General features: G+C 43.3%; 2 protein-coding genes across 2 annotated transcripts in view; both read left to right on the plus strand.

Moving 5' to 3' along the window:
* Positions 1-15407, plus strand: part of MLC1 (modulator of VRAC current 1) — a 41151-nt gene extending 25744 nt beyond the window's left edge. The window contains exons 10-12 of the mRNA XM_036759869.1: positions 8249-8371; positions 9770-9937; positions 11836-15407. Of these exons, the coding sequence (XP_036615764.1) occupies positions 8249-8371; positions 9770-9937; positions 11836-11910 (366 nt within the window). The 3' untranslated portion in view covers positions 11911-15407. The remainder of the gene's footprint in view (positions 1-8248; positions 8372-9769; positions 9938-11835) is intronic.
* TTLL8 (tubulin tyrosine ligase like 8) overlaps positions 12322-15956 on the plus strand; it is a 66176-nt gene continuing 62541 nt past the window's right edge. The window contains exon 1 of the mRNA XM_036759868.1: positions 12322-12499. Within this exon, the coding sequence (XP_036615763.1) occupies positions 12336-12499 (164 nt within the window). The 5' untranslated portion in view covers positions 12322-12335. The remainder of the gene's footprint in view (positions 12500-15956) is intronic.

Consider the following 15956-nt stretch of genomic DNA (forward strand, 5'->3'; position numbering starts at 1 on the left):
AGTCACCGGAAAGTGCAGGGTGCTCAAGCCTAAAGGAGACAGAACTAGCAACAAGGTTAGCCAAAATAAAGAACAAAAGTGTAGGCAAGTATGGGCTATTATCCTTCAAATAAAATCATCTCCAGTTTGGTTGAGATTTCAGTTATGCAAAGATCCAATATCAGAGCCAAACTCAGGTGGGAAATGTTTCTTTTCAAAAGGAACATAATGAGGAAGCCAAGAGGATCCCACCCTAGATAGAGACTAAGATTGTCCTCCCAGCCTTTCCCCAAATGTACAAGGAAACACAATGAGAAAACTAAACTAAGAGGATCCCATCCTAGGTAGAGACTAGGTTTGTCCTCCCAGCCTTTCCCCAGATGTACAAGTTTTCATCCGTTAATCACACAAGGTCACCTTCCCTCCGAGTGGCTTATGGCATTTACCAGCATCAGCCATACCTGTGGAGTCCGTGAATCTATTATTATAACCCTATTCACGGCAAAATATATGGTTCAGGGGTATGATTTGGTAATTATTTTCCCCTGAATAGACAACTGTTACAGTGTTGTCCTTCCCATGGGCTATAACTTCTGCAGCCTTTGGAATATCATCTGGCTTCCATTTTACCCATACCTTAGCTCCCGACTTTATTCTGTCAATGGAGCAAGACCCTTTTGCCCCTCTAGTAGTTATTTTGGGAGGAGGGTCAGTTTTCACAAAGGGTATTTTTTCACAGGGGATAATAATCACTTGAACTATCCTATCATTTCTACAAAATTGTACAGGTTTTTTACCCAAATTCTGGAGTGTCACAACAATTTCTTTTTGATAATTAGAATCTATCACTCCAGCCAATACATATATTCCTTGAGCTGCTAATCCTGGTTTAGGCAACATCCATCCAAAATGATTCTTGGGGATTTTCATACATACTCCAGTAGGGGTTTTTCTTATCTCTTTCCTATTCAACCTAAAATTCTCTATACAATGTAAATCATATCCTGCCGAACCAGGTGTTCCTGGACATGATAGTGGGACATCTTCCCTCACAGTCCAAAATTCAATATTTTGGATCTCACGTGTTTGCTGTTCTCTAATCTGCAGATTTGGGGTCATCATTCTGGCTAGAGGTGTACTCCCCCCAAGGGCCTATTATTCAAATTACGTAAGGCAACAGACAAATTATCCTTCCAGTGTCGGTATGAATTATTAGAGCTTAATTTTCTCGGCTGTTCTTTCAACAATCCATTCATTCTTTCAGTTAGCCCAGATGCTTGTGGGTAATATGTAATATGATATATCCATTCTATATTATTCAACACACAATATCTTTTCACTTCTTTGCCCTTGAAATGTGACCCATTGTCACTTTGAATCTGCATTGGGGTTCCATAGTATAAACTTACAATATCTAGGGTTTTACAGGTGTTTTTCTGAGTTGTGTCCTTGTAAGGACAAGCCACTAGTACACCTGAATAGGTGTCAACACACGTACATACATATTTACATCCTTTATCTTGGGGTAGTGGGCCAATATAATCTATCCGCCAAATTTGGGCTGGAACTTTTCCCCTCACTATTTCTCCAGTTACTATCCTAGGAAGAGTTCGTTCTTTTTCTAACTGGCATATACAACACTCTTCTGTTATTTGTTTTAACAACGCATGAGAGATACTGATACCTCGATCCTGTGCCCGTCGATGGGTGGCCTGGACCCCTAAATGGCCGGCGGTCTGGTGGACCCATCTTGCTAAGGCTGTGTCATCAGTTGGAGTCGGAGTAGGGACAATACATTCAGTAGCAATCTTTGCTAGTCGATCCGCGTGTGCATTGTACTCACGTTCTGGTGTCATCAGGGTCGCGTGAGCATCAACATGAAAAACTGACAAATCCGTAACCAAAGACATGTCCCATATATTTTCCCATAACTCTTTACCCCAAACTTGTTTGCCATGAATCTCCCAATTCTGATTCCTCCATATAGGCATCCAAGTAGCTAATCCATTAGCTACCGCCCACGAGTCAGTAAATATATGACACTGTCCTCTTTTCTCCGCTCTGATGGCCTGATGCACTGCCATCAGTTCAGCATATTGGCTACTTCCACCTATCCCAGAACTTTCCAGAGTTCGCCTAGTACAGGGGTTATAGGCTACTGCTTTCCAATGTCTCTTCTGTCCTAAATATTTTGCTGTCCCGTCAGTAAACCAAGCATGTTTCTTCAGTTCTTCATTTAGTCCATCATATCCATTATTCCATTTCACTAAGGATGGTACCATCTGTTGCTTATATTCAAGGGGTTTTCATTCCTCTCAGTATCAATATTCGCCACAGATTCATGTAGAGCAGAAACTCCACTTTTGCCTGCTCTGGACCTATTCTGAATATACCACTTCCATTTGATGATGCTTGCCTCTTGCGCATGTCCAATTCTGTGAGAAGCTGAGGTGCTCATTACCCAAGTCATAATTGGAATTCCAGGCCTTAATATCACTTCGTGACCCAGAGTTAGTTGCTCAGTTTCTACTAAAGCCCAATATGCAGCTAACAGCTGCTTCTCAAAAGGTGTATACTGCACTCCAGATGAGGGCAGTTTCCTTGACCAAAAGCCTAAAGGTACGCTTCGGCTCTGTTATTTTTGCCACAGACTCCAATTTGCATAGTCATCTTGTATAATCACTTGTAACTCCACTGGCCCATTTTGCATAAGCCATAAGTCCAGAGCTAATTGTATAGCAGCCTTTGCTTCCTCAAAAGCTCTACTTTGTTCAAGTCCCCAAACAAATTCATATTTCTTTCTGGTGACTTTATACAAGGGTTTTAAAATCTGTCCCAAATGTGGGATGTGGTATCTCCAATAACCAAATAGCCCTATGAACTTTTGGGCCTCTTTCTTATTAGTAGGGGTGGGAAAATCCTGGATTTTTTGTCGAGCTTGTGGGAGAATTTCTCACAGTCCTCTATTCCACTGTATTCCCAAGAATTTTACAGTTTGAGCTGGCTCTTGAACCTTTGCGGGGTTGATTTCCCATCCTTTGCTTTTCATATGGTCAATTAATAATGCTAAACTCTCCTCCACTTCCTTTATATTCTTTCCCTGTATCGTGATGTCATCTATGTAATGTGTAAGCTGTACACCAGGTAACTTTAATTCATCCAAATGTTCAGCTACAATCCTGTGGCAAATAGTTGGGCTATGAATATATCCTTGCGGCAGGCGTGTAAACGTATACTGTTGGCCTTGCCAAGTGAAAGCAAACTGGTTCCACTGCTTGGGGTCTATTGGGATTGTAAAGAAGGCATTGGCCAAATCAATAACTACATACCAAGTCCCTTCATGTTTTTGTATTCTCTCTATTAAAGTAACCATGTCTGGAACAGCAGCATACAAGGGAGGAGTCACTTGGTTCAGCTGTCTATAATCTACTGTCATCCTCCATGTCCCATCTGACTTTCGGACTGGCCAGACAGGGTTGTTCCATTGAGTAGTTGTAGGGACTAACACTCCTGCCTCAACACATTCTCTTATAGTGTTGGCAATTTCATCTTGCCCACCTGGCACACGATATTGCCTCAAAGTAATTATTTCAGAAGGTTCAGGCAAAGTGATTGGATCCATCTTGATTTTCCCCACTAAGACTGCATTAATGCCTATTTTCCTCACAGCAAATTGGTATTTCCCTTCAGGTAAATTTAAGGTCATACCCTTCAATATGTCTATTCCAATGATGTATTCAGGAATAGGCACAATAACCACACTATATTCTTTCTTGGGCAACTGTCCAATTTTCATCATCAATTTAACTTGTCTGGCTGATATTTCAGTCCCTCCTAGTCTTGTAATGGTAATAGGAGTTCCATGGCTGAACTTGTCTGGATTTCCATAAATAAGGGTGGCCTCAGCCCCAGTATCTATTAATGCCTCAGTTACTGTACTTGACCCATTTTTCCAATATATGGTCAAGTTAATGTAAGGTCTGCAATCCAACCTGTGTATTTCCTTAATTTGGGCTGGGGCTTGGCCTGTTCCCTAGTACTCCCTATCATGTGATTCACTTGGGTATGAAAGTTCAACATCTGTAGCATTTGCAGGAGCAGTTCTTATTTCCCTATCTCTCCTGTTATCAAGTCCTTTATCTCGGTACATCCTGTACAATTCATTGGTTGGAATGCCGTCTATCATTTCAAAACCTACCCCTGCTCTCAATAGAGCAGTAAACATTTCTTTTCTTGCCACTCTATTTTGGTGCCAAGTTTGCTGGTTATTCACCCTTCTCTCTCGAGGAGATCTATCCCTTCCCCAGTCTCCTAAGTCATGTAACTGTAAAATCTTATTTATCACCGTTGTAAGACAGCTCCCTACTTCCCCAAGTAACAGATTTAAAATTAGTTGTTTATAAACAGGGGGAGCTGTCCTAATTATTAAATTCCTATGAGGGAGTCCCATGGGATCATTGTAATATTTGTCTGCAGTTCCTATCATGATAGCAGTCTTCATTACCTCCTCCTTTAGTCTCATGATACAATTTCTAAGTGAATACCAGGGTCTATGCTCAGTGGGCCACATAGATTCAGTAGCATCTCTTATTGCATCCCACAGTGGCTAACGCCAACTGAGTAGTCCTGCCATCACCATCTCCTGGCTGACAATGTTCTCTAAAAGCTTGTTGAACTAGAGGATAATGGCTGATACCTATGAATCTCATACAGTCTGTCCTATCTATAGATATTCCACTGGCCCCTTGATCGCTGAGTCTTACCATCCAAGATATTAATGGTTCTCCTATTCTTTGTCTGAATCTACTCAAAATATCTGTGACCTCTTGCGGTGAGAAATCTTCCCGAATTTCCCTTGTAACTAAATTGTCACCTTGGGTTTCTGTCTTCCTCCTTTGTATGGGACGAGCCCTTGTCTGAGCATTTAACCATCTCCCATTCTCTATGCGAGGGACGTCCTGAACCCTAGTAGTGTTTTGTGCCTCAGCCCCTAACGTTGTCTCATTTTCCCCCCACTCGCTTCCCCTGCCACCATGGCAAGGGCAAAGCAGGCAGTCAGGCTCGGTCTGAGCTGGGTTGGAATGCACTCTTGGCTTATTTGGCCTCCTGTTGCTCCTAGCCACATTAATAGAAAAGTTCTCACTTGAGTCAGTTTGTTCTCCTGCTATGGGAGATTCCCCTTCTTGCCGTGGGGTAGGAGTACCCCCATCTCTTTCACTTAATCTCAGTCTTTCATATACTACTAGCCAGTAGGCTGATAAAACTATCCAGCTTTGCCTAGATAGTGATGCCCCTGACTGAATCCCAACCTCTTGTAAACACCTTTCCAAATCCCTAGGATCTCCTCTCCGTAGCCTTGGTTCCCAGTTTTCACAGGGTCCAGCTTTTTTAGCCAATTCCTTTGCTAGGGAGGAATAAAATGGATCCTCCCACCCTGGGATATTCATTTCTTCCTCTGAAGTTCTTCTGCTTCTAAATAGAGATTTTATACCTAGCGATCCCATCCACCTGGTCGCCAAATGTATTAGGAGGGCAGAGTTTATAATTTCAAAGAGGATCATATATATGTCTGAAAGGTTTGGAACCGCGAGATATAAGGAATCTTCAAAGTAGGAGGCAGAAGAATCAAAGCATATATTTAGGTTCCACAGTAACCAACCCATAAACCAGCATCCTCATTTTGATATTTTGATCAAAAGCTTCCAGGCCCAATAAATCCGCCTCACAAGAGTAACCAGGAGGCCACAGAGAAGCATGATGGTATAAAGCAAAATCATATACATGCTTCCCCTCTATGGTAAAAAGATTACCCACTGGCCTCAAGTTCTTGTTCAACACTCCTCAGTCCTCATGTATGTCAGCTCTGCTACCAGCAGCTCCAGCTTCGGCTGTGGCTGTGGCTGTGGCCGTGGCTGTAGCTGTAGCAGCCTCTAGCTCCAACGGAAGCTGTTTTTAACCATCTAGCTTCTGTGGGGGCATAAAGTACACGGGGAAAGCACAGGTTCTTTCCATCTGCTTAAGCAAGGTGAAGGGGTTGACCACGAAAGCACAGGTTCTTTCAATCTGCTTAAGCAAGGGAAGCAAGGTGAAGGGGCCAACAAGCTTACTCCATTCCAACATACAAAGAGCATTCAGTTAGTTCAGGGGAAAAGCCAAACTATTCAAGGGCACTTGTTGACTAAGTGCTAAGGAGCCCATTTTTGGTTACCAGCACACTCACCTTGTTTCCTCATCTATAAAATGAGGAGGATGGATGATCCCTACATTCTCTCGTAGCTCTAAATCTATGACCTTATAGGCCAAGTGACACAGTGAAAAGATAGTCATAGGAAGTGGTTGTAAGCACCAACTTTAATGCTTCCTTGTGATCTTGAGAAAGTCACTTTTCCTCTGATCCTCAGTTTACTCATCTAAAAAGTGAGGGAGTTGTGCTAGATGGCCCATAAGGCCCTTCTTAGCCCATGATACTATGATCCTCCTTACTATTTTGCTAATGACATTATGCTCTTAAACAATGGTGTTCTTAGCTTCTAAGTCTCTCCATCTGAGAGGCCAAATGTCTATCCACTTGTAATGTCTGACCTCTTTGGTCAATTTTAAGTTACATGGGGGCACAAAGCACTAATTTATTATTGACATTTTTCTGTGCCCCTTTGTGGAGCAGTGCTGTGCCTATTGGGACAGAAAATTTGTGTTTGTGTATTTCAGACAAATATTATTTTCTACTTGATGACTAACTATTTCAGTGCTTCAGCATCTTATTGTAGACATGCTGCTTTTTCTTAATGGTCAATTATGAATTGTAGGTATTAACAATCTAATTGCCCCAACTTCATCAGTGTGCATTCATTCTCCATTTGTGTATACTTGCGTGGTTGTTGTCCATGTTCTTTCAACAGTCATTCCAGAAAGCACAGTCAAAGGAATGGGTCAGAATGTTAGATAGAATGAGATGTTGTGGGGTTTGGGTTGGGGGAGATGTGACCATGTACCATCAAAAGCTCAAGAGTAAAGCCCCCTCTACCCCCACACTTCATCTCTTGGCTTTTGGCATTCTCACTGACTGTCTCCCATACCTGGAATGTTCTCCCTCATCATCTCCACCTTCTGGCATCTCTGACTCCCTTCAGGTCTCAGCTAAAATCCCACTTTTCATAGGGAGCCTTTCCTGATTCCCCTTCGTGCTAGTGTCTTCCCTCTGAGATTGTATCCATTTTATGTTGTCTTTCCCATTACACCAAGAGCAGCTCCTTGAGACCAAGGTCTGGTTTCCTCTCTTTGTATCCTTAGTGCTTAGTGGGGTGCCTGGCACATAGAACTCAATAAATATTTGCCTGTTGGCTTGTCTTAGGTGGGTCTCAGTGTGATGTGTAGGCTGTCCATGCTTTGCCTTTTACTTTTGTTATATGATTGGCCCACTTCTTTCCTAGACTTGGATCATATCTTTTATATTTCTGCATGTGAGTCATCATTCCTAATATGCTATGGCCTGTTTACAGTCATTATGCACATCTCTACTGCTGGTCATTTCAGTTCCTCTCTGACTGGGGTATTCCATGATTTTAACTATAAGGAACAAACAGAACAATGCTGGGGTTTTAACAGGTTCCCAGAGAAGCCCGAGATCATCAGAAGCATAGCACTCTTTCCCAACTGGAATCTAGCCTTTTCTCTTCCTCCTGCTCAGTTCTGGACCTAATTCATGCGTCATTGGGAGTGTTCATCCAATATACATGTCCTGAGGGACCAGCTGTGTGAGTTGTCAGGATGCACAGATGTTCCCAGACACAGAACTTCTGGAAGGAACAGAGGGGGTGGGGAGGGCTCTGATTGTCCTGACCTTTGATGGAACCAGCATATATACGGAGAGTCTTGTCAGAGTTGAATCTTTAAGGCAGCATTCCAGTAAAATGCCAGCTCCTTTTTTATTCACAATTCCTTATAAAGAATTAGATGGCTTAATAAATGTTTTCTTCATCGCATCCAATGAAATTTGGCTTTATTTTTGACGTTGGAAGCCTGTTTTAGTATTTTTTCACCTCTGACCCCTCACCCTGGCATGGCAGTGGCCTGGCTCTTGAATGCAATGCCGGCAGAGAATACACTGCTGGGTTCTACCAAGCGAGAAAGGCTTGGTGGAGTAAGGGCCAGGGGTGGGGATGGCTGTGGTTGCTGCTGCTTTTTCATTCCTCCATTGGGGGGGTGTCTGTCTGGCCTTCAGAGAGGATCCTGAACCTAAAATTCAACATCTTTGCCTTGATTTGAACAGGTCGAAGTTCTGATCGCCATATGCAGCATCACTTCTCCATTATTGTTCACGGCTTCTGGATATTTATCTTTCAGCATAATGAGAATTGTTGCCATCTTTAAAGATTATCCACCAGCAATCAAAGTATGTATGTCATTGATTGACTTTTGAGGGAGTAACCAAAGACGCGGTTCTGCTCTGCGTGTTGCTTACAAGAATGAAATAGAGGGGTTCTCTGAATCTGACACATTCCTCATTTCTTGTAGCACATTATGTTCCATTTCGTTCACGTACTTTGTTCAGCCAGTGCCCGCTTGATGGGCGCCCACATTGTGTCCACTTTGGCATCAACAAAAAATGCTTCTGTGAATGTCCTCATACCGATGAGGACTCTCTGGGGCATAACTAGCAGTGGTGGTACAAGTCTGAGGGGTGCATGGGTTAGTGAATATGGGAATGGAATTCTCAATTGCTTTTCAGGATGGCTGGACCAACACCCGGCTCCCCTAGCCTGAGTGCCCCTCATTGGCCCTCCAGCAGTTGCCATTTTCCACTTTTGTCATCTTTGTCAGTCTGGTGGGCAGGAGAGATAGAACCTCAGAGTTTTAAAAGTGTCCATCTTTCTTTTTATTAGTGATTCGAAACATTTTGTTTTATGGTGGATGGATAGCATACATTTCTTCTTTGAAAAACAAGACCATTTTTAAACAGATTCATTAAATTGACAGACATTTATTAAAGGCCTGCGGTTTGTAGGGATCTGCTAGGCACTGTCAGAGATACAAAGTGACAGTACAATATGGATAGAACAAGAGTTCTATCCATATTGTACTGTCTGTCAACAACAACTGAAGTCTTAAAGGTGCTCTGAGGTTGGCCACGTGCTTTACAGACACCATCTCATTTGGTCACATAGAGTTGACGGGGTATAAGATAGACAGCTGTAATATAGAGTATTCCACTAAAAGTGTATTAGAGAGTTACAGATTATGTTGTGAGTTTGGAAGGGGACCAGGGAATTTATGCACTGGAATAGGGAAGACAGGGTGGAGTGAAAGCAGAGATGTCTTCACATAGTGGGTGTTACTTTAAATATCAAGCTTTGGTAAGACAGAGTCCCTGTCTTGATAGTCTCTTACGGATGAACCATGTGCTAGGATGTCCTGGACTAGGGTGGGCCTTGGTCTAAAAGTGGCCTCTGACATCCTTTCTAAGCTCTAGATCTATGCTCTCATGAGCCCACCTCTTCTCTCTATTGTTGACTGGTCATCTGGTTAACCCTTGGTTAATTGTTTTTTGTGGCTTTGCCAGACCACAAGATTATCTCATTCTGGATGTGGCATTAGAGATTATAGAGTCGAGTACCTTCATTTTAAAATTGAGGGAAACAAACCCCAGTGCCCAAAGCCCTACACCTGGGTGGTGTCCGAGCAAATGAGTTGTATAGGCCCAAGTCTATTCTTTACCTCTCTTTGTAAGTGTAATTCTCTAGCTTCCTAGACTTCATCATTTAAAGTCTTTTCTTGGCCATGTATGTTTCAGCAATCTTATGATGTCCTTCTGTTGCTCCTAATGCTGCTGCTGCTGATCCAAGCTTTCCTTACCATTGGCACTGTCATACAATGTGTTAATTATAAAATTAAAATGAAATTGCAAGACTCATCTTGGGGGGCCTCCCCAATTAATAAGCAAGATTACCAAACCGTGGAGGTGAGTGTTTTCTGTTTGGTGACTTGGGTTTTCTCAGTAATGGAATCAGAAAAGCATTTCTAACTGTGCTTTGTTCTGAAAAGCGATCCTCCCTTTGCTGCCTCCGTGAAGTAGAGTCGGGGCTTTTTAATCCATCAGTTGTTAAGCATTTAGTAAGCACTGAATGTGTGACAGGCATTGGGCTATGTGTTGGTCCCTGCTGCCCATGAGATTACTTTCTCATAGGAGAAACAACATTGACAAGCCAGGACCCACAAATTAAATATAGACAACGTGCAGAGTGGCTGTGGAGAGGGTGGTGCTAGTAGCCGGGAGACTCCTGGGGCAGGTGACACTTGCTTGAGTCTTCTAGGAAGCCAGGGAAGAAAAGATGAAGTGGAGAGGAGGGAGAGCATTCCACAAGCTGGGAGCAGCCAGAGCAAAGACTTGGGGATCAGGGCTGGAGAATCATTCGTGATGTACCTCAAATCAGCCAGTTTGGACTTGACCGTAGAGTATAAGGGGGGCAGAATGTAAGATTGGAGAAGTAGGAAGGGGCCAGGTTGTGAAGAACTTTTCCCAACAAAAGGATTTCATATTTGAATATTTGGTCCTGGAAATATTAGGGGACCACTGGACTTCATTAGGCAGGGGTGTGACATAGACCGTGCTTTAGAAAAGTCACTTTGGCAACTGGAGGATTGATTGGAGCAGGGGGAGAGAGCAGTTAGAAAGAAATCTAGCATAATAATGCAAATAAGAAGTGGCAAAGGCCTGAGCTGAGGGGCGTTCATGAAGAGTGGAGAGAAGGAGAATTAGTCATGAGATAGCATAAAAAGAGAAATGGCAAGATTTGGCAATTATAAATGTGAGTCTAGGATGACGCTGAGCTTTGTGGACCTGGGACCCTGGAAAGGATGAGAGTCCCCTTCACAGCTGTGGAGACGTTCAGAACGGGAGAGGTTGGGGGAAGATCGTGAGCTCTGTTTCATTCAGTCTGTTTCAGTAGTCTCATTTAGACTGTTCAATAGGCATCTGGTGATATGGGACTGCAGCTCAGGGGGGAGTGACAATGGGAACCATGTACAGAGAAATGATCATCGAACCCATCAGAGATGATGAGATCACCAAGGGAAAGCAGACAAGAGAGAGGAGGGTCCAGGACAGAGACTGAGGGAGCACCCCCAGGTGTGATGTGTATGAAGATCCAGCAGAGGAGGCTTGAGTGTGGTTATATAGGAAGGAGGAGAAATGAGAGCAGGGATGAGAACTCAGGGAGGAGAGCGGAGTATCTAGTAGAAGGGGGTCAACATTGACAGATGCTGCAGAGAGGTCATTGTTGAAGAGGTCATTGGATTTAATGATGAGAAGATCCTGGGTAAGCTTGGAAAAAGCAGGCTCAGCTGAGTGACCATCTCAGAAGCCAGATTACAGAGGGGGTCAAAGAGAGTGTGAGCAGAGGGGAATGGGCACCAAATAAAGGGGATGCTACTTTTTCAAGGAATTCAGCTGAGAAAGGGAGGAGAGATAGAGGGTCATAGCTGGTACTAAGCTGATGCAGGATGGAGGCACACTTAGGGGTGGGACTAGATTGTACTTTTGAGATAGAAAAGATGAGAGGCAAGGGCATGTAAAGTTGCTAGGAGATTATGGTAGGATTTTGGTTCCCGAGAATGTTGGGAAACTCCATGGATAGACTTGCTTCCATAGTCATTCAAGTACCTGGTTTTTCTCCTTTGCCTTTTCATAAGAGGAAAAGAACTAATTTTAATTAAGTTAAAATATCAAACATTGATCACATGGTTACATTCAAAGTTGGGTATTGTATGTAATTTAAGGAATGAAATTTGGTATAATATTTCAGTTTTAAATACAGTAAACATTCGATGAAATAACTGTTACAATATTTTGCTCTCTAGGTATCCAATAACACATTGAAGGAATTCGACAAAGACAAAGCCTGGAAAGCGGTTGTGGTACAGATGGCGCAGTGACCTGAACGGTGTGGAGGGGGTGGCCGGCTGGCGGCTTCCCTGATGTCCCAGTCGTTTTAGATTTTGTCATTCTCAGCAGTGTTTGGACCACCCCTCGCTACCTGTCTAATATACTGTGTTCATCTTTGTACTTACTCGACCCATGTACAGCAAGGCTCGCCATGCCCAGGATGAGATGGGATGGTGAGGGTAGCAGATATGTAGTGTGGTTATATTGTGGCAGTTTGGTCTGGAATAAGGCACACATTTGATCGTTTGGTTGCTTTGTAATGTTAGATGATTCATTCTTCTCAGTTGTCTTGAAAATATGGTTATTAGAACCTGAGAGTTGTGTCACTGGATCAGACCCATTGTTAATTCAACACAGCGTTCTATTTCATAGTTACCATGGAATATGTTGAGGAAGGTCGCTGTTGTCTTTCTCAATGGGTTTTGGGATACGAGGATGTGCCCCAAATGTAATCAGTTTTCCTTTGTATTCTATTATGAGTCCATCATCCATGAATTTATCCAAACCCTCTAAAAACCAGCCCTTTGTAGCACCTCTTCAAATGGTGACGTTCAGTAACTGTGCTGCGCTCTCTGTAAGGTAGGACTTCATTCTGTTGGTTTTCAAGCTTCAGAGTGTATGTACCCTTCTAGTCTCAGTTCCAGTCTGCCGAGATTTGGGGAGGAAGTCTGCTTTCATCGAGGCTCATAATGTAATAGATTTTAGTCATTTTCCCTCTGAGTGCTTAGTTCAACAGACTGAAGAGTCACAGTCTTTTGAGTCCTCATTCCTTGGATCATTGTCATTCTCCCCCCCCCCTCTCCTTCTCCTTCTCCCTCTCTCTCTCTCCCCATCTCCCTCCCTTCCTGTCTCCCCCACTCCCTCCTGTAACAACATTGCTACTTCCTGCTACAGTGGCTGTGTAAGACTGTGACAACACCAGCACACATGAGGGCTGCTAGCACAGGTTCTTTGATTTGCTTTTCTAAGGAAAGCAGATTTAAGGGGTTAACAATATTACTTTAATTAAACATACATATACCATTCACTTGGTTCAGGGAGAAGCCAGCACCCTGAACTTCAGAGAGTATACAAATAGAAATTACAAGCATACATTATATAAACAGAGCAAATAAACACAAACCAGTAGACAGGCTTCTAACCGTCTAACTAGCAATACATACAGTTACCAGGGAGAGAAGTATCAACATCTGGGTTTTCAAAGCTGGGGGGCTCTGTGACCGCTACCCAGAGTCTCGTCTGGTCAGATCACAAGATACTCTTCTAGTCAGTGAGAGCCCCAAACAAAATGCTAACCTCAGAGTACATATACCCTTTTTCAGGGTTAGAGGGCATCACAACTATTGGGCTCTACTCAAACCCATGTGACCTAGGCCTTCCTGTGACTTAAGCAGGTCATCTGAGATTCCCAATTCGATCAAAGACTCTTGAAACAAAGGCAAGACTCACGAAAGGCTCTTGTTTGCCTTAGCATTCCAAAAGAAAAAATAGTAAGCAAAGTCCCACCTTGATTGCCATTACCCTCCCTCATCCCTAGAACCACTGGTAGCATTCCAGACGTGGATACCGCGTAATTGGGCACAAAGGGTGATGAACATTTCCTGTTTTGTCTCCAGTCTTCTTCTTGGGCCCAGGTCTATGAGGACCAGTCCCTGATGTCGGTCTTACTCTTGGGCATCGCAGCTCAGAGCCCATCTCACACATATAGTCTACGTTATTTTTTTCCCACATTGGAGCCCATATACTATCTTCCTGGTACTCACGAACAGATTTGCAAGCTGTCGTTATAGTTTATCCCTTTCAGCTTGGTATATATCATTATCCAGAAGAATCCCGCTGAGTTGGTGATCTTGCTAGGCATTTCTTTTGGCTCCAGTCTGTGGTCCTAACCCCCATTGGTGAGAAGCTTCATCAAGCAGAGAGTTCCTTGCAGGGATTGGCCACTTTATAATGACCCTTTGTTTCTTGAGTTTAAGCCAATTCCCTGTGATAAAAAAGTATCCCCGTGTCCTCATGATTTATTTTTTTTTTTGGCAGACAGACAGCATTTGGTCTGGAATCTTGTCACAATCTTTTGGAAAGTCCAAAAAAATTCTATTAGTGGAGCCCCCTTTATCCTCAATGAATAATAGATTTATCAGGCAGAGTTTCCCCTTACTATGTTTGCTTTTTCCCACTAGATCTCATTTAGGTTAAGCCTTCCATAGTCAATCTTAACCATAGACCTTCCTGCCTTGTCTGGGATGCAGAAGTTTAAAGACCCTCATGACCTTTCTGAAGGCCTTCTTAAGCTTAAGGCTGGTGATCGCCTGGACAGTCCTGCAAATACGTTGCTCTTTCATATTGATAGCACCATGTTGCTGTCCTTCAGTCCTTTCCCAGCCCAGCAGGTGATGCTCCCTCAGCTAGTCTCGTTTCTTCCTTCCGATCCTTTCCTTTGGGCGGTTCACCAACTTGAAGGAAAAATGGAGGTTATTGTATCTGCTTTTTGCCATCTGGCAGGATATTGGCCAGGCTGGAAAAATAATGCCACTGAGGCCCTCCGCAGTAGTGGGGAATCAGGCTTGGTCACAGTTTTCTTCTTGCGCTTATGTACTTCATTTGGTGCTGAGATTTGCACAGTGTGGGCCGGATGATTTGTAATCAGTCACATTTGCAGGGCTTAAGCTACCAAGAACTGCACTTGGACTTTTGGGACACTTGTGGATGAGTTCTCCAGATTGGCATCTCCAGGTCCAGGAATTGAGGCTGTAATGAGGCTTATTCTCTGTTTGCTTCTTAGGGTCAGTTATTTTCTAAGGGGACTTCTAAAAGGTTCCAAATTCATGTTCATTATTAATGGTCCTGGAAAGCAAGTTACTCAGTAAGGTACTTTATGTTCACTAGGCATATGGATTACCTTCAGGATTTATTTGGGTTTGGGAGTCCCTTGAAAATGAGTTCTGAGTGAATTGTCAAGGTCTTTCAAGACCTGAGGTATGCCCTGTATTTGTTCAGTATCTGACTGTGGAACCCTGAGTCCCAACCCAAAGTCATGATTCAAGGCTCAATAGATTTGTCCAATGTTGGTCATCAGCATCGGAAGTCAGGTGACTCATTATTTTTCTTTTGGCTACTTGATGTAATATGTTATGGAATTGAGGCATCACTGATCCTACTTAAAGCTGCTGTTTTTTTTTTTTTTACACTTGCTGCCCAGTGTTCGGTTCTGAGCTCATAGGGAGATGGGTGTTACCAAGAGGAGTGTTAGAATGGAGATAAAGTTATGTACTTTTAGGGAGTTGCTTCGTAGAAAAGTTGATAACTAGCTTCGGACCTGGGGATCATGTCTCCAGTAGTAATTTCATCATTTCTCTGTTCACGTGTGAGCTGGAAAGCCCAATAAAATAGTCTGTCATTTCCAAGATAATTGTTTCTTTTAATTCCTGTTTCTGTTATGGTGTATCTTCATGCTGTTTTCATAATAAATGCTGCTCATTGAAAAGAATCCATGGTTATGGATGAGGTTACTCTCTCGGCCATCACAGACCACAGCTCCCTAGACGGTGGTCTTGAGGGACTGGGCCCAGAATCCAAACCCTGACTGTCATTTTCCTGATGATATTCCACATCATGAGTGCTTCTGCTGACCTCAGCCATTCTCTCAGTCACCAGCCCCCTGATCCAGGTGGCATCATCTTGGTCGGTTGTCAGGTTCTGTGGATTCCTTCCTTCCAGAAGCCATTGCATCCATCCTTTCCGTGGCCACCATGGCGCAGCCTGGATCATTGCCACACACATGAGCTCGCGGGCGCGCGCGCGCGCACACACACACACACACACACACACACACACACACAGAGCTGACTTGGTGTCACCACCAGCTGTTCCCTGGTTCCCAAGTCTAAATTCCAAACTTGGCCCATTCAATCAGAGTGAGCTTTTCAGCTCTATTTTCTGTTGTACACACAGGCATACAGTTTTCACTCTCTGTTTTCAAGCAAGTATTTCTTAAATCCTTCTTGGGTTATTGTTATGAGGTGCTGGAGATACAGAT

The sequence above is a fragment of the Trichosurus vulpecula genome, chromosome 5 (assembly GCF_011100635.1).
Source record: "Trichosurus vulpecula isolate mTriVul1 chromosome 5, mTriVul1.pri, whole genome shotgun sequence".
Taxonomy (NCBI): Eukaryota; Metazoa; Chordata; class Mammalia; order Diprotodontia; family Phalangeridae; genus Trichosurus; species Trichosurus vulpecula.